Genomic DNA, 25,021 nt, shown 5'->3' on the forward strand with positions numbered 1-25,021 from the left:
GACAGAGGTAGAGGAAGAGCTCTGGAAGCCTTCAAAGAAAGCAGCAAAGCGCTAGCAAAGGGCAGAAGCAAAGATGCACAGCTCACAATGATGCACAGACACAATGATGCACAGACACAATGACGCACAGACACAATGACGCAGAGACACAATGATGCACAGACACAATGACGCACAGACACAATGATGCACAGACACAATGATGCACAGACACAATGACGCACAGACACAATGACGCAGAGACACAATGATGCACAGACACAATGACGCACAGACACAATGACGCACAGACACAATGATGCACAGACACAATGATGCACAGACACAATGATGCACAGACACAATGATGCACAGACACAATGATGCACAGCACACAATGATGCACAGACACAATGACACACAGCACACAATGATGCACAGACACAATGACGCACAGACACAATGATGCACAGACACAATGACGCACAGACACAATGATGCACAGACACAATGATGCACAGACACAATGATGCACAGACACAATGATGCACAGACACAATGACGCACAGACACAATGACACACAGCACACAATGATGCACAGACACAATGATGCACAGACACAATGATGCACAGACACAATGACACACAGCACACAATGATGCACAGCACACAATGATGCACAGCACACAATGATGCACAGACACAATGATGCACAGCACACAATGATGCACAGACACAATGACACACAGCACACAATGATGCACAGACACAATGACACACAGCACACAATGATGCACAGCTCACAATGATGCACAGACACAATGCAGAGCACACAGAAGCTAGCGGGACATTTCTGGTCACTCTGCGCCCTGATGTGGGATGGGATCAGGAGCAGCCTGTCTCTCAGGAGCCTCAAATCCAGGTGTGGGGGTTGGTAAAACAGTAATTCCCCCCAGCGAACTGGTCAGCCGAAAAAAAGCCCCATTTTGTCATATTGTATGACTCAGAGGGCCTTGGCTGGGTATGGCCACAAAGAAGCCATTTTTAAAATCTGAGCTACTCTGAAACCTTCACAGGTCACAGAAGGCTTAATGTGACGTGACCTTCCACAGCCTCTGCATTGGAGAAGGTGAGAGAGGAAGCTGTGGAGAAGATGAGGGATGGACAGCCGCTGACAAAGGAAAGGGAAGTGGCAGGAAGCTGGGTTTCAGTCTGGGAAATGGTGAGGAGTGGGGAGAGGGGAGGAGAGGGAGTGAGCATGTGTGTCAGAGGTAGAGCTCATCAACAGAATTACCCTGGGGTTTGACAGTCCCAAGCCTGAGGTGTCAGGGAGGTCAAGATCTGGAGTTAGCTATCTTTGTTCATTGTGGAGCCTGAGAACTCTGAGGTTCCAGGGGTGTCCACTGCTGTACCCCTCCAGCAGGGGACTCAGGCAGAAGGCTGTGAAAGGAGGAAGGCAGGCCCTCCGCTGTCCTCATGCCAGTGCTGTTCCTGTGTCCCACACTGCCAAGACACTGGGAGCACCATCTCAGTCTCAGGGTGAGGCATCTTCCCAGCACACAGACTGCAAAGCCAAGTGTGGCCAGCAGAGGGCCCTAATACACAAAGAAGGCAAATGGCTGCTGTGAGGACCGCTCTGGAGGACACTGGATGCTTGTTCAATACTGACTCCTCTACAGCAAAAACAAACACAGGAGCCAACATGTTCAAATGGTCCTGTCCCATGTATAAGTGGAAGTCTCCAATTCTCCAAAAGAAGCTGTTGTAACACACCTTATTCCCCCACCACAAGGTTCTTCTCTTTTTTTCCTACACTTAGCAGAATTTTTACTGTATTTCAAGGATTTTCAAATATTTTTAATGGGCTGGCAAGATGGCTCAGAGGGTAAAGGATTTGCTACTAAACCTGATGACCTGAGTCTGACCCCGAGTGCCCTAAGATCTGATGGAGGAAGAGAACCACGCCCTTCAAGGTGTCCTCTAACCCCCACACTTAGGCTGTTGCATGCACATATCTCCTCCCAGCTCAAAATAAATAAAATACAATTAAATCTTTTTAAAGAAAGGATTTAAAAATAAATGGTTTTATTTGCTATTACCCTTTAAACACCCATCTAATTTTGTTACATATATTTTCCATTGGGGGGCAATACATTTTTTGCTTTTTATCTCCTCTATCTCTCCCTCCTTTGTGTACTTTATTAGCTTTTAAAATATTCTCAGCTGGCGGTGGTTGTGCATGCTTTTAATTCCAGCACTCAGGAGGCAGAAGCAGGTGGATCTCTGTGAGTCTGAGGCCAGCCTGGTATACAAGAGCTAGTTCCAGAACAGCCAGGACTATACAAAGAAATCATGTCTCAAAAAACAATACAAAACAAAATAAAAACATTCTCTTATGTTTTTATTTTCATCCTTTCTCACATTTGTCTGATTTTGTTCCGAGTCTCTTCAGTACTGAGGAAGCTCAGCCATTGTTACTTCCTTCTCTTCTCCCCCACAAGGCTCTTCTTCACTACACTTCTTTCTCTTTTCTTTTATTTAATCTTGCCCCCACCTTTTTCTCTCTTCTTGATTTCCTTCCTTTAGTATGTCCACACTTATTCTAGATAGTTTTTTACTTTGCTGTCCATTTTCCACAGTGTGGTCATGTTCAGGTCTGAGGTTACTGGCAATGCTGTAGTGGACTTAGTGTTTTTACATGGATTTATGTATTCTTTATGGTTTGCTGCTGCTATGGCAGTGTGTTTCCTCCTCACTAAATGGCACGGAGGACTGAGTCTTTGAGAGTAGGCTTCTCTATAAGAGAGATGCCTGCCAAAATCCAGAAGACATAGCCAAACCAATCGCTGTAAGAATTCACTGCAGAGATGTAGGGAACATGAACATCAAACAATACGACCTCACAGGGATCCCAATTCCTCCACCAGTGAACTCACAGTCAGACAGGTGAAATGCCAGGTAGATTTCAAAAGCTTTCTGGTAACAATGATGATCTAAAAGAAGAAACCAACAAACAGAAGACTTTAACCCAAACCTAGAGAGAAAAGTTAGCAACCTAGAAAAAAACAGTACACAAAAAGCATAAGAAAATGAGCAACATGGAAGAAAAAATCAGCAAGAAAACAGATTTGTTAGACAGGGAAGGAAAACAAGTAGAAATGTTGGAAGAGAAAAACTCAATGGAGCAGGTAAAAAGCAGGGTGGAAAACATCACCAGCAGATTTGCCGAGGCCACAGTGACAGAAGAAAGACACACTGGTAAAGGCGCCCACCAACAGGGCCAATTGATGAAAGCAACAAAAGAAAAAGGAGAAAGCTAGCATGGCTATCCTGATGTTCAGTGAAGTGGACTTCAAACCCGAATTACTCGGAAGAGATGAGGAAGGCTGCTGATGGTTAATAGAGAGCGACCCATCAAGAAAACGAAACAACTGTAAACACACAGGCATCAAATGTTGGGGAGTCACAAGTTCAAAAACAAGCATTAATGGAAATAAAAGTCACAATGACAGAATATGATTTCAACATCCTCTGTCCCAGCTAGATAATCATCCAAAGTAAAACCCAGCGAGAAATGTCACAGTTAAACTACATCACAGATCAAATGGACGTAACAGATACATAGCAACAAAACACAGAATACATGTTCCTCTCAGCAGCTCATGGAACCTTCTCACAATCTAGACCATAAATCAAAACTTACCCAATACAAAATAATAAAAACCCTCTACCAGATCACAGTATAAGAAAACTAGAAATCAATACAAGAAAAATTAAAGAAGCCACAAATACAGGGAAACTGAACATTATACTCTTTAATGAACAGTGGGTCTTTTAAGAAGTCAGGGTAGAAATGAAGGAGTTCCTAAAATCAAATAAAAATGACAGCACGATTATCAGAACCTTTATAAAACGACTGACTAAGCCCTAGGCAAACCTACCTAGGTGGGGGACTGGCTCGTTGAAATTAATGTAATCAGAACTGAAAAGAGAAAATTACCACAGATCCCAACTAAACCCAGAGAAACATCATGGAATACTTTGAAAACTTACTTAAAAAAATTAGAAAATTTAGATGAAATAGATAAAATTCTTAGGCCCATATGGCCTACCAACATAAACTTAAATATGTCCATAAAAATTGCTGAGATTGAAACAGTAATAAAAATCCTACTATCAAGAAAAGTTCTGTTGCCAGGCCATGGTGGTGCACGCCTTTAATCCCAGCACTTGGGAGACAGGCAGACAGATCTCTGGGAGTTAGAGGTCTGCGTGGTCTACAGAGTGAATTCCAGGACAGGCTCCAAAGCTACACAGAGAAATCCTGTCTAAAAAAAAAAGAAAGAAAGAAAGAAAGAGAGAGAGAGAGAGGGAGGGAGGGAGGGAAGGAGGGAGGGAGGGAGGGAGGAAGGAAGGAAGAAAGAAAGAAAGAAAAAGAAAGGAAAAAGCAAAACAACAACAACAAAAAGCCCTCTCCATATGAATTCGTTGGGGGAATTCTACCAAATCTTTAACACCCAATGTTCCTTAAACTGTTTTGTAAGACAGAAAAGGAGTGTTATCAAACTAAAACCAGATAAGGACAGCAAAAGAAGCTATAGAGCAATTTCCCTGGTGATCAAGGATGCAAAAATTCCCAATAAGCTTGTGGAAATTGGCTTAGTAAAGAGCACATACTGCTCTTGTAAAGGACCCTGGTCTGGTGGCTAGCACCCAGAGGTGCTACACTCACAAAGCCCTACAGCTCTAGCTTCAAGGTGATCCAATGTCTCTGGTATCTGTGGGTACTTACACTCACATGCAGATATCGCCCCATATACACAAAATTGAAAGTAAAATCATAAATCTTTTAAATTCTTAGAAACTGAATTCAAGAACACATTAAGAAAATTGTGTTACCATGGCTGAATTGTTTGAAGCCTAGAGATGTAAGACTGTTTCAACACATGCAAATCAGTAAGTATAATTCAGTACAGAGACAGGGACAGAAATTGTATGATCATCTTAATAATAATCTTAACATGTATTGTGCATCTTAATTGATGTACAAAAGTCTTCATCAATGTTCAACATTCTTCCATAATAAAAGCCATGAAGTCATTAAGAATTGAAGGAAAGTACCAACATAATGGCTATATATGGCAAGCCTATAGGCGATGTTATACTAAGGCAAAATTGAGAGAATTTCCTCTAACATCTACAAAACAAGGGCTCTCACTCACTCCTCGCCAGTCTTATTCAATATAATTCTTGAAGTCTTAGCTAGAGCAATAAAATAGCAGGAACATATAAAAGGCACACAAATAGGAAGGATGAAGTCAATTTATCCCTATTTGCAGACAACGTAATTCTTTATTTAAAAGAAAACGTAGACCTGATAAATACTTTTAGCAAAGTCTCAGGATACAAAATCAGAATATAAACACTACCAGCTCTAAATGCCAATAATGAACTTGCTGAGAAAGAAATCAGCAGAAAAAAAATCCCATTCATAATCATGTAAAAAATATCCAGGAATAAACCTAATTAAGAAGGAAGAGACCGCCATAGTAAAAACTTACAGATTCGGATAAGCTTCAAGGAGATACTAGAAGACGGAACAATCTCTCATGCTCATGATTAGGCAGAACAAACATAATAAAAATGGCCATAGTATATCTAAAGCTACTTGATTCTGCATAATCCCTAGCAAAACCCAATGTCTTTCTTCACCAAATTAGATAAAAGCACTAAAATCCACACAGAAGCACAAGGATCCTGAATAATCAAAGCAATCCTAGGCAGAAAGAACAGTGTTGATCCTGCCACAATATTGGTCTCATACTATATTACTGAGCCACAGTCAAAACAAAACATGGTACTGGAACAAAAACAGACAGGTAGACCAGCAGGACAGAAAGAAGATCCAGAAATAAATCCACACTGTTACAACCACCAAACTTTGACCAAGCTGTCAATAACAAATTTGAAAAAAATGATAGCTTGCTTAACAAAGATGCTGCAAAAGTTAGATGTCTGTGTTAGAAGAATGAAACTAGATCCATATTTCTTATCCTACACACACAAAATCAAGATGTATCAAAGCCCTTTGTGTGGGACTTCAGACTTCACAATATAGGCATAGGCAAGGATTTTCTGAACAAGATCCATTAGCACAGGAAGTAATCCCAAGAGGTGACGAGTGGAATTACATGAAATTAAGAAGCTTTTGCACAGCCAAGGAACAATAGTCAGAACTGGAAAACAATCTTCACCAACTACACACTGGGCTGGGGATTAATACATGAGATAAACAAGAACTGCAATCAATAAATGGGTGAATAAATTGAATGTGCTGCGTTCAAAAGAAGAAATACAAATGACCAATAAACACTTGAAAAGGGGCCTAACGTCCTTAGTCCCGAGGGAAATGCAAATTCCAGCTGCTTAGATGCCCCTCTCACTCCAGCCAGAATTGTCACCAGGAAAACAAACAACAGACGGCAAGGATGCGAGGGAAGAGGAATCCTTGTTCCCTGTCTGAAAAGTTAGCTTGTACAGCCACAAAAAAAAAAAAAAGCACGGAAGTTCCTAAAAATCCAGACTAGAACTGTATTATTCAGCTCTCCTACGCTTTAGACACACCTTCACATCCGTGTTTGTAGTTGCACTGTGCACACTCATCAGGAAATGGAACAGCCTAACTCACCAACATGTGGGTGGATAATCAAAATATGGTATATCATATACAAGGGGATTTTATACAGCAATAAAAATCAAATCACAACATTTCCAACAGAATGATGCAACTGTAAGTTACTATGATAACTGAACAGTCACACTCATGAAGACAAGTACTGTAGCTTTCTCTCATATGTGGATCCAAGATTAAAATTACATGTGTATGTATGTACGTATGCATATGTGTGTATGTATTACGTATGTGTATCTATGTAAAGGCATATGTATACATGTGTATATACACAGAACGTATGTGTGTATGTGTGTGCATTATGTATGTTTATCTATGTAAATGCATATGTGTACATGTGTATATACACAAGAACATATGTGTGCATATGTGCGTATGTATTATGTATGTTTATCTATGTAAATGCATATGTATACATGTGTATATACACAAGAACGTATGTGTGCATATGTGTGTATGTATTATGCATGTTTATCTATGTAAATGCATATGTATACATGTGTATACACACAAGAACATATGTGTGCATATGTGTGTATGTATTATATATGTTTATCTATGTACATGCATATGTATACATGTGTATATACACAAGGACATATGTGTGCATATGTGTGTATGTGTTTGTAAGTCACAAAAATAGAAATGGGGTCATGGGATATTCTTTTCTTTTATTCTGAGATAGGGTTTTCCTGTGTAGCTTTGGAGCCTGTCCTGGAACAAGCTCTTGTAGACCAGGCTGGCCTTGAACTCACAGAGATCCGCCTGCCTCTGCCTCCCTGGGTGCTGGGATTAAAGGTGTGTGCCACCACCACCCAGCTAAGGGGTACTTCTTAAGGAAGGTGAGAATAGACTAACAGAAAGGAGAACCTCCTAAGTGGGGTGGGGGGAGCAGTGGGGGACGGGAACTTGAAACTAAAGTGCAATGATGCACAGCCTGAAGATGCTCAGTGAAGCCCATTCCTTGTGTGCTGACCTAAAGAATTTAACTGTGTAGCCCTGGCTGTCCTGGAACTCTATGTAGAACAGGTTGTCCTTGAACTCAGAGATCCTTTTGCTCCTGCCTCCCAAGAATTGGGATTAAAAGCATGTGCCACCATGCCCAGCAAGAATTAATTTTAAAAAGTTAAGCTGCAAGAGAAACTTTAATCTTTTAAAATTATACTAGTCAAATCGCTCTAACAAATCATTTAAAGGCTTGCTCTTCTACTTGTGTGACAATACTGCCGGAAAGAAGTGAACTGCCATACAGTACGTTAGCAACTTCTCGTTTACTCGGAGAATTTCAATGGAAGGTTATTTACAAATTTTGAAAAACTCTGTAATACTTATGATCTGTGATAGTTAACTTTCAGAATTTAACTTTAAAATAATGAATACTCTACTACACACTTAATTAGAAAGCGGCTGGCATTGCTCAAAAGATGAGAAGCTTGCAACATAAAGAGATACACAAGAACCCAAATCTTCCATCTCGGGGTATCTTAATTATGAAATGTAACATATCTAGATTCTTCAATGTACTTCTTGAGTCTGCGTGCATGGCTGCCACTTGCTTGTGATGGCCTCACACCACACCACAGCACGGGCAGAGCGTGACAAATGTCAGACCTCACAACCGGGCACCGCATGTGCTGTTTTCAGAGTCCTAGACGCTACACAGGCAGATGTCTCTAGTGCTAAGTGCTACTTTTCAGGAAAATAACTATACGCTGTTACCTGTAATTTGAGTATATCTGATAAGCCACGAAGAGAGCTGCAGACAGCCACTCCAGATACTGCGTCCCATGGCAGTTCAGCACGCGGTGAGTCTCGGACACCAGGGTGGCCAATCCGAGGCCAGCGAGAACCGCCACCACCGCGTTGCTCTGCATCCAGAATCGCTCCACCTGGGAAGGAGACACAGACAGGTTTATGTGAGCAGTCAGAACTTATACACTTTAAAAAACACTTATCACTTATACTTAGCTGCTCACACCATTAGGTCTTGTTAATTCACTTCTCTAGCCCAGTTTTATTTTCCAATTTTCCAGTGTTCCTCCCACCTAGTCTGGCATGTCCCACACATTCCCTCAGAGCTACAGGCTGCATCTTGGCCCCAGCAATATGTAGGAAGAAAAGATAGAGCAATGCTTGGCTTTACTCCAGGGAGAAATACTTCCTCTCCCTACACACCTCCCTGATGTCCTTCTGCAGGATGAAGGGACCGACTGATAAGAGAAGTGGCAACTTCCACTGGAACAACACAGCCTTCTCTCTTTCTCTCTGTTCCTACTGCAAGTGAGCCACCACCAAGAAGCGCTGGTCCACGGTGACTCTCCCGCCACCGCCAAGAAGCGCTGGCCCATGGTGACTCTCCCGCCACTGACAGTAAGCGCTGGCCCATGGTGACTCTCCCGGAGGCTCAGTCAGTAGGGCCGAATGGTGTGTAGCATGGCCTGTGAGTGGTGGCTAGGACTGTCTGCTTTGGAAGACAGCATGAGGAAGCTACATTCTCCAGCCCCAGCAGCCTCAGCCATAAAGGTCACCCACCAACTTCAGCTTCCAGCAGCTTATAGTCTCTCTCACTCGGCGCAAACCCGGAGGGTCAAGCAGAGCCTCATCCATTAGGGATAATGAACATACACACAAAGGCCAGGTGGGAGCAGCTTTTAAAAAGAAGCTACTGTATATTTATTTTCTTTTTTTCTTTTAAAGTTTCGCTGTGTAGTCCTGGCTGTCCTGAAACTCACTTTGTAGACCAGGCTGGCCTCGAACTTGCAGAGATCTATCTGCCTGCCTCTGCTTCCCGAGTGCTGGGATTAAAGGTGTGCCCAGCGACATTTTTAGCTCTAGCTGAGAACTAATAGACGCAGGGATGATGGCTCCTGACTGCGGCCCTAGCACTCAGGGAACTGAGACGAGAAAAGAGTGAACTCACTACAGCCACAGTTCTCCTGGGGTTCACACGACCTTTCCACAGGGGTGGAATATCAGATATCCTGTGTATCAATATTTATATCACAATTCATAACAGTATCAAAATTACAATTATGTAGTACCATGGAATAATTTCATGGTTGGGGTCATGACAACATGAGGAACTGTATTAAAGGGTCGCAGCACTAGGTAGGTTGAGAATCATGACTGGGCTATAGAGAGACCCATCTCAACAAAAACGAAATACAAACAAAAGTCTTTATCTCAGTCAGTGACGTGGCTGCCATAACAAACCTAAGAATCGTGCCGGCTTGCACAGGCTTATTGTATACATAATAAATAAATAAATACTTTTTTTAAAAAACTGCATTGAAAAAAAAAAAGAAGGCGCCATAAGAAGACATGGTCGGAGCGCCACTTCCTCCCTGCTTGCCCCCTATTTCTTTTGCTACTCTAAGAGGAATTCCAGACAAAATACAGTTGTTCTTATAGCTGCAAGAATGCGGATACAGGATTATTAAGTCTATTTGGGGTTTATTTTTCCTATTTAACTACTCTGTTAACTCAATGCTGCATTTGCTTGCTTGCTTGCTTGTTTGAGCCAGGAGCTCAGGCGGCTCTCAGGATGTTCTCGAACTCACTATGTAACAAACACTGGCCTTGGTCTCCTGACCCGCCTGCCCCAGCCTCCCCATGCTGGAGTTATGTGTATACATTCTGTATTTACTATTTCTTAGACAGTTTGTTCTTTGACAAAGTTCACGAATGGCTAATTTATACAATCTTCACAAAGAGACCTATTTAAGGAAAGGATCTTTTAAAAGGTCTATCAAAGTAAAACTTACCACACCCATGAAAAGTGGTTTTGAAATATCTAAATTTGCTCTCCAAGCAAAGAATAAGGAATAAATGCAAAGCATTCCTGTGAAAAGCCACACTAATGAAGACTGCCGTCTGCTCCTACAAAAACAAAGTGTTCAAAGTTACCTAAATGTATGACTATCAATAATATACATAGCTTTAAAGTATAGGGCAGTATCTGTAGCTTTAAAACTTTCTATTTTTAAGAAGATAAAGTAAAATTTTCAAAATCTCTGTGGAACAGCTGATGTCAGAACAATAGCAAACGCGATTCCATATGGCGGCCGAGGTAACCTGCACTGGCGCAGCCGCAGAGAGGAGCTCATAACAAAGCCAGCGATGCTGTCAAAGCTGGGAAGTCATCAGCGTATGTAAAATAAAAGGTCTCGGGCTTAAAAGTGAAGGTTTAAAATAGCAGATTTCAAAGTGAGACTCCAGCAGGGACATGGCAGAGTGAACTAGTGGAATCCAGGAGAAGGCGATCTGGTAATCTCTACCAGCCCCTAACCCAGCCCTAACCCAGCACTATCTCTACCAGTCCCTAACACAGCCCTAACCCAGCACTATCTCTACCAGCCCCTAACACAGCCCTAACCCAGCACTATCTCTACCAGCCCCTAACCCAGCCCTAACCCAGCACTATCTCTACCAGCCCCTAACACAGCCCTAACCCAGCATTATCTCTACCAGCCCCTAACACAGCCCTAACCCAGGACTATCTCTACCAGCCCCTAACCCAGCCCTAACCCAGCACTATCTCTACCAGCCCCTAACACAGCCCTAACCCAGGACTATCTCTACCAGTCCCTAACACAGCCCTAACCCAGCACTCTGGGATCCAGACAGACATCTTCAAGCAATAACTGGAAATGCAAACCAACATTAATCCTTGAATGCTTTAGGACCACTTACAACAGTGGAAAAGTTGTAATGACCCTCAAACAGGAGAACATTTAATTTCCCAGTACATCTTCAGCTACAGTTCAGGCCAGTGGTGGACTTGCTATGCCTGGGTTCAATCCTCAGCAACACAAAAGAGACATAAAATTAATTTTCCCATGATGACATGGTAGAATATATTATGTAAACATTAAAAAAATCTGCTTTTTTATTATGGGAAAATGTTAACATTATTTTATAATGTTAATTGTAAGCAAATAGAACTATAGATATATGTGTATTTACAAACTAATACATCCAACAGGACAGAAAGTAAATAAATAAGAATAAACAGTTTTAGTATATAACCTGGCCTCAGCTCATGGCGGCTCTGCCTCAGGTTCTGCTGGGCTTACAGTTATGCACCACCAGGCCTGACAAGAAGGCCTTTTCTTTTTTTAAATGAGTGGAGAAATTAGATAGTTGCTGGGTTCCTTTGCAAGTCAACAATAAAAATTAGCTACAGGCAGAGTAAAGGACCAAATCCAAGGTTTAAGATGATCAACTGGTCAATCTTTCAAGTCACTTCTTTGTAATCATAAGATAAAAGAAGACATCAAGAAACAAGACATTTGTCATAACAAAAATTGTGGTGGTTGAAAGAAAATGATCGGGAAAGGGAGAGGCACTGGTAGGAGGTGTGGCTTTGCCACAGTAGGTGTTCACTGTGGGGATGGGCTTTGAGATCTCCCACGCTCAAGCTACGCCCAGTGTGGCACAGATTCCTGCTGCCCTCGGATCAAGATGTAGGACTCTCAGCTATTCTCCAGCACCGTGTCTGCCCCCATGCCATGTTCCACCATGGTGACAATGGAAAAACCTCTGAAACCGTAAGCTACCCCGACTAAATGCTCTCCTTTATAGGAGTTACTGTGGTCATGGTGTCCCTTCACAGGAGTAGAAACCCTAACGAAAGCAGAAATGGTTAGGAGTTATTCTAAATGTAAGACAATACTGGTAGCACTCTACAGTAACATATAAGACACAGGTTCAACATGAGAACACGGGACGCACAGGAACAAAGGGAACATTACTCACTTTCTAGTTAAACATATATTTGCCCAAACTGCAAGAGCTTGGATGTTAAATGAAAGTTCGGACTTCATGTTTATTATTTGTGAACTGAAAAACAAAAAGCCAGAAAACAAAGTACTTTATTGTTGGCATAAAAGTAGTTCAGTAAATTTCACAAAAGTATATTATCAATAAAATATGCAATTATACACACAACCACTCTAAGGACTGTGGTCATATTTTAAAATTATTTTTTCTTCCTTCAAATTTTGAAAGGGGTTGAGAAGTATCACTGAAAAAGTCAACCAGTTCTAAGACATTTTCTGATTGCGGTATTTGGTTCTCAGCACATAGAATTTAGGATTGAAAGTAGTTTAGAGCATAGGATCTTCTGAATGGCTCAGAAGAGAGTGATTTTGAAGGGAACTTCAGAGTTTCTCTTGCTAGTACAGACACAGCCACTGGTGACTTAACCATTCAAATAAAATTCTGAAGATCCAATTATAAAAGGGAAAAAGGCCAAGAGGAGGGATTGTGCCATTCTTTCCGGGTTATCTTCTTCCTTAAGCAGCTTCCTCATTTTCCTCATTATTTGTTTTGGAAAGTGGTTAAGAATCTCAGAGAAAAGTGTTCATCTTATTTTGTATAATTGTGCTAAATCCTTCCATTAACCAATGAGCACTTTCAAGTGCTATGTGAGTCCTAAAACTGCCACACTATTTAATCTCTACACTAAGAAACACGTCTACAAACTAAGGAGACATTGTTCTCCCTACTGGCGGTTTTCCTGGATAAAATGTCAAGCCATAATTATGGAAGCCATACAATGAGTATTTTACTCACAGAGACACATCTACTATGCCAATCTACCCTCACTCATTTATAAATACACTTGAAAAATAAATGGATTCTAGCATGAGGCCCATTTCTTCAAAAGAAATAAAGTCAGATTCAAAATGAATTCTTAGACATCTGTTGCTTAAATGTAAACTCTAAACAATGTCAGAGTTAGGTTAGGTTCAGTAATTTCCTGTACACGATTGCAATTTACAGGTATTCATGGGTAAAGACTTAAATTTGCTTGACCGGAAAAGGGTCGATGACGACGTTCCATCACTGTGAAGGCCGCTCTTGTAGTTGATTATTCCTCTCCTTTTTCAACGACCTATCCACCCGACACAGCTCACTCCAGGAATTATTTCCCTCAGTGTGAGAACTGTCTCCAGCACGCATGGTGATTGGCTCAGGGTATGGGTGTGACCACTCATTTTCTGAGCAGTCTTTGTTCTGCACAGCACACCTCACAGCTCGTCTTTAGTAAGTCCGAAAGAGGAACCTATTATGTGTGACTTGTATAAGCTGCATATGTGCTTCAGACTTCACTGGAGTTCATGTGAGAACTGAGGTCAAACACAGCAGCAATCCAGGGAAGGCTGAGAGGAGCACGGAGTCTACTAGAGCTGACTTAGAGGCACTGGTCATCTGTCTAAAGAGGAAATAGGCTCCTTCTCACCTTCTCTCCCTTCTCCTCCTTCTCCTTCTCCTCCTCCCCCTTTCCCCCTTCTCTACCTCTCCATAAGAAAGTACTGTATAAGTTGTGTCAAACATTCAAAGAAATATTGTAATTCAGTTGAGAGAAAACTAATGATAGCACAGAAATAATTTCAAGATCTGCTCTGAACTGAAAATAGAGTAACAAAAGTATATGTTTCTTATGAATCCACTTTAAAAAACAAATTATAAAAGACTGCAAAAATATAGATAAAATATTAACATACTGGTAACAGTTATTATCCTTGCATGTTGAAATTAAAGGTCATATACATGGATCTAATCTACATGGGAAGTAGAAAAAGACAAAATCTCCTGAGTAAACTGGGAGCATGGGGACCATGGGAGAGGGTTGAAGGGAAGGGGAGATGCAGGGAAGGGAGCAGAGAAAAATGTAGAGCTCAATAAAAATCAATTAAAAAAGAAATTAAACGTCATTTTAATTTTCTTGTTTTTGTTTACTTGTATTCCAAAAATTTCTATGATTATATATCCTACTTTGGAATAGTGAAAAAAAAATTAAAAACAAAGGAAAACTATTAAGTATTGTAGTTAACCAGCACATTGGAGGCTGAGACAGGAGGACTGTGAGTTCAAGGGCCAATTTGAGTTACATACTAAGACCCTAACTCTAAAAAATAAAGGGAGAGAGGAATCTGTTGAGAATCACTGACAATGGGGGGCACATATACTTTATTCTAGCTGAGGCAGAAGGATTTCCTGTTACAGGCTAGCTTGCGCTATAAAGCTAGTCCTTGTTTAAGACATACCGACGGATGGATTGACAGACAGACAGATAAGAGATAGATGGATGATAGATAGATAGATAGATAGATAGATAGATAGATAGAGATAGATTTTTCTTGTACACAGTCCAGAGTGTTCCAAAGCAGAAACTAAAGAATCACATCAATATTATAAAAAACTTGTATCCTAAAATTTCATTATTTGAAGAATTATAATTGGTATTGATAATTTTTAAAGTTGACACGGATAGTTTTCAAGAGCTTTAATCTCTGTAGGTTTTAAAGCAAACATTAATCCATTCTTCAAAGAAAACCATTGGTTAATACATATGACATATATTTGCTTAAGCTGCCTCTAATAAGGTTAGATGTTAAAATATGAAAGTCAAAAATACAGCTTATGACAGCCAAAAGGAAGTTATAAGAGACTATATATATATTCAGCTCTAAAGGATTAAATAAGGAGAATTCAAGCCAAAATAATAAGAAAAAATATTCAAATCGTGATGAATGCAACCTTCCAAACGACCCTAAGAGACAGGTAACAGGAAAGCCACAGGGAAGAGGAAGTCACTGTCAGCCCAACCCCATATGGGCATCTTGCACGCAGGTGGGACATGTGGTTTTTGGTCCTGGCCAGTCTCTCACTGGCCTCCCACACTGCGGTGCTGACCGCTAGCCTTGAGCTCTCCTAGTGAAAAGCTGAAGCACTTGGCAACGCAGGGGGCATACACAGCTATAAATCGTGGAGGTGAAAACTACTTCTCGGACATACTTCTTAATGAAGAAAGGAACTAATAAGAAACCTCCCCAAATAGATAACAGAAAATTCACTTAAGATAGTTTTAAAACCATACTCACAGTAATATTGTAGATACACTGGATCCTATTTCAGATTTGGCCTGAAAAACAAAAACGTTCATTTGTACAAGCATTAAACCAAAGCTTCTTTGTCAGATGACTGCACTTTTAATGAGCTTCATATTTTAAATATACAACCCAATGTTTTTCCTTACTCAGTCTTTGAAGATTCGCTGAAGTTCAGAACCAGTGAAAACTAATCTTGGGCACCTTAAAAACCTTTAGAACTGGCTAGAACTCAGTTCAGCTGTTGCTGAAGGAACGCCGGCAGGCAGAGACCTCACAGTTACATGTCTGCGGCAGTCTTCCTGCTCTTAGGGCTGTAATGAGGGCCTGACAGCCCCAGTCCTCAGCACTGTGTGATGATACAATCTTAAATCCGAGAGTACCCTCAACCTACACTTCTTAAAAAGTCAACTCGGAGCAAGCAGAAGACCTGAATTCAAATGAAGCGTCCGCTGCTAAAAAACGAAAAGCTTTTTGCATACATCTATCACGCGTCTGTGCACACGTATTACACAATGGCTTGCGTGTGGACGTCAGAGGACAACCGATGGGAGTCAATCATGTGGATGTGGGTTCTAGGGGTTGAACTCAGATCAACAGGATTGGCAGCAAACTCCCTCATCTGCTGGGCCAGCTTGCTAGCTTCAATCTACATTTTACAGATTAAACCAACTCTCTACATCAAGTAGTAATTAACAATTATTCTTTTTTTTATTTTTCCGAGACAGGATTTCTCCGTAGCTTTTTTGGTTCCTGTCCTGGAACTAGCTCTTGTAGACCAGGCTGGCCTTGAACTCACAGAGATCCGCCTGCCTCTGCCTCCCGAGTGCTGGGATTAAAGGCGTGTGCCACCACCGCCCAGCTACAATTATTCTTTTTTATTAATCTCTTCTATAATGAAGTATTTCCTAGATATCATATATATGTACACACACACAAAATGAATACTTAAAGGATAAAGAAATAAATCTTCAGGTTAACCATTCAGAAAACAAAACCTAGCTTGTTATGAGGCTTTAAAACCAGCACTGGGAGTTCTAGGACAGCCTGGGCTACATAGGGAGAATTTTATTTATTTTTTTTTATTTATTTTTAATTTATTTATTTATTAAAGATTTCTGTCTCTTCCCCGCCACCGCCTCCCATTTCCCTCCCCCTCCCCCAATTAAGTCTCCCCCCAGCCCGAAAAGCAATCAGGGTTCCCTGTCCTGTGGGAAGTCCAAGGAACCCCCACCTCCATCCAGGTCTAGTAAGTTGAGCATCCAACCTGCCTAAGCTCCCACAAAGCCAGTGCGTGAAGTAGAATCAGAAACCCATTGCCATTGTTCTTGAGTTCTCAGCAAGCGATGAAAGGAGACAGAGACAGAGACCCAAATTGGAGCACAGGACTGAAATCTCAAGGTCCAAATCAGGAGCAGAAGGAGAGAGAGCACGAGCATGGAACTCAGGACCGCGAGGGGTGCACCCACACACTGAGACAATGGGGATGTTCTATTGGGAACTCACCAAGGCCAGCTGGCCTGGGTCTGGAAAAGCCTGGGATAAAACCGGACTCTCTGAACATAGCGGACAATGAGGACTACTGAGAACTCATAGGGAGAATTTTAAAACTTTGAAATTTATGTCCTGGCAGTGCTGAAGCATGCAAGGGCAGCCTGTACATGGCAGTTCTGTTGAACTTGTCCATATTGGGTTTCATGGTCTAAGTTGATGAGGATGACTGACCAGGTCTCTTCCTCTAAAGGGCACCAGATCTCATTACAGATGGTTGTGAGCCACCACAAGGTTGCTGGGAATTGAACTCAGGACCTTTGGAAGAGCAGGGAGTGTTCTTAATCACTGAGCTGATGAAAAGTTTTGCACCCTGATAAAACTCTCTGCCAATCTAATAGTTCAAATCAGACCAAATCAAATGGAATTAGAAAAAGCCCAGGTAATGGATACCAACACTTCTGGGTGGCCTTCCAGCCCCCTAGAGAGGAGCCAGGGAAGGAAGACCGGAAAATCACATGTTTATTCTCTGGGAGGCAGTTTAAATAGCCTGTGGGAGTGGTCTTGAGCATCTCTGGGGCGCGGGGAAAGCAGGCCTGCTGAACTCTAAAGAACACTGCCTCTAACTTCGGAAACGTACCTTCCTCTAATGAATCTTACAGACTGCTTTTCCAATTAACACTAAGCAGTAACATGAATTCTATTCATCAAGGAAAGGACATCTTGGGGCTGGAGAAAATGGCTCATTGTTTAAGACTCCCAGCTTCCACATGGTGGTTCACATGCAACTCTGGAGCCAGGAGATCCAGCATCCTCTTCTGGTCTCCATGGGCAGTAAACACACATGGTGGACAGAAATACATTAAGGCAAAACTCCCATGCACATAGAAAGGCCCCCAAATTTTTAAAAATAGAATTATAAATAAATGAGAAGGAAAGGCTAAGTCCAAGGCGGTACACAATGATAACTTCAGCACGGGAAGTGGCGGCACGGAGATCGTAAGCTGGAAGCGAGCCTATGCTACAGATTAAGACACTGACTCATAGAGTTCAAAACTAAACAGAGCATGTGTCGGGGGACTGTCACCACAGTGAGCAGCACAGGTGAGCAGCACAGGTGAGTAGCACAGGTGAGCAGCACAGGTGAACAACACAGGTGAACAGCACAGGTGAACAACACAGGTGAGCAGCACAGGTGAACAACACAGGTGAGCAGCACAGGTGAGCAGCACAGGTGAGCAGCACAGGTGAGCAACACAGGTGAGCAGCACAGGTGAGCAACACAGGTGAGCAGCACAGGTGAGCAGCACAGGTGAGCAGCACAGGTGAGCAGCACAGGTGAACAACACAGGTGAGCAGCACAGGTGAACAACACAGGTGAGCAGCACAGGTGAACAACACAGGTGAACAACACAGGTGAGCAGCACAGGTGAACAGCAGCAGCATAGGTGAACAACACAGGTGAGCAGCACAGGTGAGCAGCACAGGTGAGCAGCATAGGTGAACAACACAGGTGAGCAGCACAGGTGAAGAGCCACATTTCAAGGGACTAACAATCCTATGCACTGCTCTTTTAGTCAAGGTGCAGACCAAACACAGCTGCGCCACTTGTTTCCTGGGCCGGCTTAATCGTGAGCTTACCAGACTGAATGTTCCATACTCCTCCCGGAGGAAATGTGTCAGGAAGCCCCGCAGTGTCGTCTGGTCCCCCCAGGTCCAGCGGGCATGATTGAGGTAGGATGACACAGGCAGGTAGACATAGGGCAGCAGGCCGGCAGAGAAGGCCAGGGCCAGCCTCAACAGAGAGCTAACGGCCAGCTCCTGCACAGAAGCACACAGTGGGGCATGTTTATTTCCGTCCATTTGTCCTGAACTTCAAAACCACATCAGGAAAAACGTCAACTGTGTTTGCTTAAAGCTGATCTCTCGATTTATATTAAGTCGCCACAGAACAACACTATGCTAAACCTTCTGATTACTGAAGATTACTAGAAAATTGCATCAGCCTCGATTCCTTTTCGTGGCGAAACCAGAGTGGAGCAAATATTACAAGGACTAGGTATCAAGTGTGCTGCATCTTTTACATTTAAACCATGCCATGCCATGCAGCATGACACTGTTGAGATGAACCACTTGGAAGTGACTGTATGCTATCTGGCCCCAATACTATCTTATGCTAATTCATCTTCATCATCAGAAGTGGCTTTAACTGTAAACTTCATTACACAGTGATGACGTAATTCTTTCCAGAGCTTTGGACATTTCACGGAAGCGTTTGGTGTAGACAAAGCTAGCTTTTATCCCCATTTCTCTCCCCTATGTTTAATGGAACACGAAAGGAATTTGTTGTCCCGTGTAACCCATGTTGTTTCCCGTGCTCCACCGGAGGAACCCTCACCTGTGCATGTCTAAAACAAAACAGTATGAAAACAATTACAAAGATTAAGTCCAAACAATATGAATTTCGGCATTCCAGAAACATTCAAGCCTTGTTTGCTTTAATAACTGGGAAAGGGGATCTCTTATAAATATCAGAACTGAAAACTTCCACCCTTTTCCCTTATAAAATGAGAAATTTATCTGTGGGAATGAATATAAGAGCCAGGACTCAACTGGCAGATACCGTAGAACAAGCAGCCAACTTCTCTTTGCATTTTAATACAAACATTCTTAATTGAAAAGGAAGCGTTTCTTATAGTACTAATCTCATTTGTGATTTCTCCAGCAGAAACAAGACACACAAAAGTCATGGCATGAGAACAGCAGAACTGTCTCATCTGACAGCAGTAGCTGCTCTTTTTAAAAGTGGGGCTAGGCAAGTGGATGTTTACAGTTTTGGAGGCACTGCGCATTATAAAGTTGAATTTAGAATTGCAAAAAACCAGTTATTATAATGTTTTCCTTTTGTATAAGAAGTAGCCAGGGACAACTACATGAGGGTTGTCACAGATGGATGGGCAGAGCTTCCGTGTCCTGGCGGTACACTGTGATCACCTGACAGGGACTTCTCCCTTCACAAACATAGAATGGTTTGGTGGTGGGATTGGGTTTCAGTATAAATGCACACATATACATACACCTACGTAAACCTGAAGAAACACACACAAGCACATACAAATTACTACCCAGGATCCCTTGACTTCCCTTCTGCTAGTTAATGGAATTGAAAGAGCCACGTTGAAGAGTCACACTGCCCAAATCCAAGCACTCATCAGTAGCCTACCCCAGGACAGAGCAATAGTCCTTAGCCCAGGCTCTACAGTGTTAACCTTGAGTCCTAAACACTTTACCCAACTTATATGGCTTGTCTTCCAATCAACTGGCAGGTGCTTCCCATAAACTAAACCTACTCTGCTGAGGTCAGAAGTCTGAAACTAGAGCAGGCAGGGCTGCCTGTCCACCCCTCCAGGTCCCCACCGACTCAGGAAAAGCAGATGTGCTGCCTCAGTTTATATCCCATAGAAAACCCGTTACTGAATTATAGTCTTTAATGTTAACGGTTTGCCTTAAATTCATATATTTTGAGATAGAAACCTGGCTGCCTTTAAACTCCCTGTGTAGCCTAGATTGGCCTCAAACTCTCAGACCTTCTGCTTGTGACTCCTGCATGCTGGGGTTCCAGTCATGTACCACCACATCTAGACATGTCTTCATCTATTATCCAAGACTTACACAAAGAGCTTCTGTATACGCTATTAAACCACACTGTTAGCACAGAAACCTTGGGTTAAAGAGCCAAACATCAATAAAGAACAGTCTAAAAAGTGCTGGTTAAGCTGTTTAGCATCCCCCATGTGAGGACTTATATGATTGACGTCACTGGACTAAATTCTAAGAGAAAGTTCCTTTTGGCCACTATTGTTTCCTTTTTATAATCACATAATAAGAATTTTATAATCTCCACAGTACCCTCTTTTGCTTTGTTAGCAAGATGTGCTAAAGTATAGTAAATACAATTATTTAAAGCTTTAGTATACTTATTTCCTTATTTCCTAATAATTTTATTATATGCTTTATGTGTTTTCCATTATAATTCCAATTGTAGTTGGTATAATTAACAGATAATGCGAGGTAAATGTCACTGAGTTTGTTGACAGAGAAACAACAAGTACAGTGAGCGCCCAGCACTGCTTTACAAATGGCCGCGGTTCTGGAGGAGCTCACACAGGACTCAGGACATTTGCTTCCTGCCCACAGGCCACTACGGACTCACTCCCTGCCTTCTCCTCTGCCTGGATCTCCCAGCCTCTAACAAAGAAAAGTCTGCATTGTTCTCTCTGCCATATTAATTAACAACAATGTTTTCTTTCAGAGAAAGATAAAAGGGAAACGAGCAGTTTTCAATTATAAGGAGGAATTCTGCGGGCTCTGAGGAGACAGACTATCACTTCTGACTTCAGTGAGTTCACATCAGCAACGCTGCTGTGTCTTCAGCTCCAGCACCTGGAGCAAGCGGGCAGCACAGACGGCACTCGAAGAATGAAGCGCCGGTGCTTGACTGCCTAGAATTTTAGGACGTGCGTGCAAGAAAACCATTTAGAAACCTTGATATTGCTGCTCTCAGTCCCTTCTGTTTCTCCTCACTGAGGTGCTGTCAAGAATCATGAGGAAAATCATGAAGTCGGCCAGATGCCACCACAATCAATATTGCATAATTGTGTAAATCCTCTTTTTAAAGTCAATATCGTTAAAGCCCCAGGTCATTTATGTGTTACATAAAACTCAAGAAACATTAAAGCTCCTAATTTTTCAGATAACACAAATGCTGAATTGAACCTATATGAAATAGTATGAATTTTAATTTTTTTAATAAAAGAAAAAAACCTACCTTCTCTTTCAGAAGTCGGAAGAGAATCCAGGGTATTATGCATAAAACATAGAGTACGATTGTGTGCTGGTTACACAAGCTAAGGCCACAGGAGAAAGCACCAATAACTGCTATCTGAGAACGAGAAAAGAAACACTAGTCAGAACATCCCCTAGAACTCAACACAGCAGTAAAAGTCCCCATGCACCTGCAAAGCTTCTGTGTGCCAGGCAACGAGAGCCAAGCAAGCCCCAAGACACAAAGCGTCTCAATAGTCACCACTGCTGGTCAGCAGTGTGCTGGGTAATTTCTCTCCATTCTCACAAAACCCTGTTCTGACCCGAAGACCACCTTCACACTGACTCCTGGGAGCCCCCACAATGACGGGATACTATGTAATTCCTAGCTGAAGTCTGTCACCAACGCTCAGTAATTCTGCTTTACTTCTTTTCCTGCTCAGTAAATAAAACTTTATTTAGAACTCTGCTTCTCTCAGAGGGGCTTTTCGTTGTTATGGAACATGCAGTTGTTTCATAACTGATAAGGATCCTCTCCTTGAGCACACTGCAGGCAGGCCCCTTGGAGCTCTTCTCCACTGTCCACTTGCAGCACAGATCTTGAACACCCACTTACACACCCATCACACTCCAAATCTCATCGGGGCCTGCTCCCTCCCAAGAATCTTGCGAACTTGGTTTGGCCCAAAATCCCCTCTATCCGTATCTTTCACTGATTCCCTGCCAGATCTTTGGTTAGAAATTTCTACTTTTCTTTATATTTGGAGTTAAGTTTGCTACCATGGTCCCTATAGCTGAATCCAAGAAAGCCTGCTTATACCCCTTAGCAAGGAGATGGCATGTATATAGCACATGTTTTTCGTTAGCACAATCAGAAAAGAAGGTTGTTTTAAACCAAACACTCTAACAGCATTGGGGACTTACGGGAACCACAGAAAAAGCACGGTATCTTTTGTTTCTGAACTCTAACAACAAGGGGCCTGAGCTGGGATGATGCAACCCCGCAAGGTGTAGGACTAAGTGCTTAGAAGACAAGGCTCGTTCACACTGTACATGACCGTGGTGCTGGTCCTCTCTGAACGACCTGGTTTTCACATCTGATGTTCTTCTGGGTAAAAATAATTTATAACTGTGTTCTTCCATGTGACTAGCGAAGAATCAGCGTTCTATCATAGTACATTCCTTAAGGTGGTCCACCTGCAGGGTGGTCTCACAACATGCACGCATGTACACGTACACACACACACACACACACACACACACACACACGTATGAACCAAACCCATTCCTCCCTCAGGACTTGCTAGATATTTTATAATACCCATTCTCCAAAACTTTCTGAACTCCTGAGGGGGGAAGTTCCATTTTTAACAAAGGGTCTGAGGACAGTCTCTCCACCTGCCCAGATTACCCTAATAGGAATTAGAATAGAAAATGTGGGCCAAACCAAAGTTAAAAAGAAATACATTTCTGTCTAAAAATTGAAACAAAACTGATTTCACTTTGATCAAAATAGCTTACCTTTGATCTCTCCTTTGCGGCGGCTGCCTCCTCAAAACACACAGTAAGCGCCATGAGCAGCCCCACAAACAGATTGTTTAAGCTGAAAACCTCAGCTGCAATGGACCACTGCCATGTTAGGCGAGAAAATGAAAACACCCCCGCAGCAAGGATTCCTCCAGCATGTGAGCCAGAAAGCCTGCAAACACAGATAACATGAAATCTCTTTCCAACAAAAGGAGCGGACTTGATTTTTCTTTCATAAAGTCTACCAGCAGAAATTATGACAATCACCCAGCCCTCTCCCAACAACTACAACCAACACATTCCTCACACAGTTCCACCAGATGTTAGTTCGGAGGCCCACACGTTAACAAAGCGACAGGCCCAGGGACAGAATGAGGTTCAGTTCTCAGACCAAACTGAGCCAGGTGAAAAACCTGTAGAGATAGCAGCTGCAGATAAACCTGTCATTTCCCTGAACATCCGCAAAGGAAGACGGCCTAGCTGAAACTGAGATCTGTTTAACTGTGAAACTAATGAAATGGTGAAACATCCATTGAGAACCCTTCAGACTTCACACCTCATGGACGCTGGATCCCCATGCGAGATGGCGGAGGGCTTGGTCAAAGCACTTGGTGATGTCAACGTCCTGTGCAGCTATGCTCTTAATTTCTAACTGCTTTTTTGCTTTAGACGGAGTGAAGATAAATTATATTTTTCTAAAGGGGCAGATAAGAATATAAATTTCAAGAAACATAAAGAATTAGATATTACACTTGGAAACAAACTGTTCACCAAATGCCGACAAGAGCCATGCAGCAACCCCATGGGACTCCTGTACCTTAGCGTGGACACGCGATCTGAGATTGGGAATACCACCCAGCACACCAGAGCATGTTGGGCCAGAACAAGTCCCACCTCGCTATAAATCTATAACCACAAAACTTAAAACAACTACTGATAATTTTAGGAATTTTGGAAATTCAGAAACTGAGTTTCCTACATTATTAGGCAATTAACCATTACTTAGTATTTCAACTGTATTAGAAAATCCAGTAACCATTACTAGGCCTAACAATTATGATATTAATTGCTCTAAGCCATTAGTTTTCAGATGTTTATTTACAAAAATTATGAAGTAGCCAAGTAGTAGTGGCACATGCTTTTAATCCCAGCACTCAAGGAAGCAGAGACATGTGGATCTACTGGAGTTTGAGGCCAGCCTCGTCTACAGAGTGAGTTCCAGGACAGCCAAGGCTACACAGAGAAACTCTGTCTTGAAAAAAATAAATACAAAAATTATGATGTGATTTCTATTAACCACTCTAGAAAAACAGTTAAATAAAACTTTTGACATTGGAGCTGGAAAGATGGCTCGGTGGTTAAGAGTGTGTACTGTTCTCCCAGAGGACCCAGGTTCAGTTCCCAGCGCTTACATGGCTGCTCACAACTATCTGTAACTCCAGTTCCAAGGGATCAGATGTAGAGCATCCAATGCCCTCTTTAGGCCCCCTCAGGCACTGCATGCACATGGTGTACCGACATGCATGCAGGCAAAACACCATACATATGAAATATTAAAAAATAAATCAATCTTTAAAAAAATTCAATAACCCAGAAACTGGGATTTAGTTC

The 25,021-nt window shown here is 42.1% G+C and overlaps 1 protein-coding gene across 4 annotated transcripts in view; it reads right to left on the minus strand.

Moving 5' to 3' along the window:
* Nucleotides 1-25,021, minus strand: part of Tmem260 (transmembrane protein 260) — a 66,297-nt gene that overhangs the window by 16,691 nt on the left and 24,585 nt on the right. For all 4 annotated transcript variants that reach the window (XR_012907911.1, XM_075949203.1, XM_075949202.1 and 1 more), the window contains 7 exons: nucleotides 23,405-23,582; nucleotides 21,888-22,001; nucleotides 18,701-18,880; nucleotides 15,563-15,603; nucleotides 12,429-12,512; nucleotides 10,436-10,550; nucleotides 8,391-8,560 (listed from right to left, as the gene is read on the minus strand). Coding sequence is in view for 3 of the 4 variants with exons in the window: in XM_075949203.1 (XP_075805318.1) it covers nucleotides 8,391-8,560; nucleotides 10,436-10,550; nucleotides 12,429-12,512; nucleotides 15,563-15,603; nucleotides 18,701-18,880; nucleotides 21,888-22,001; nucleotides 23,405-23,582 (882 nt within the window). In the remaining variant the exon portion in view is untranslated. The remainder of the gene's footprint in view (nucleotides 1-8,390; nucleotides 8,561-10,435; nucleotides 10,551-12,428; nucleotides 12,513-15,562; nucleotides 15,604-18,700; nucleotides 18,881-21,887; nucleotides 22,002-23,404; nucleotides 23,583-25,021) is intronic.

This window comes from Microtus pennsylvanicus, chromosome 15, assembly GCF_037038515.1.
Source record: "Microtus pennsylvanicus isolate mMicPen1 chromosome 15, mMicPen1.hap1, whole genome shotgun sequence".
In the NCBI taxonomy this organism is placed as follows: Eukaryota; Metazoa; Chordata; class Mammalia; order Rodentia; family Cricetidae; genus Microtus; species Microtus pennsylvanicus.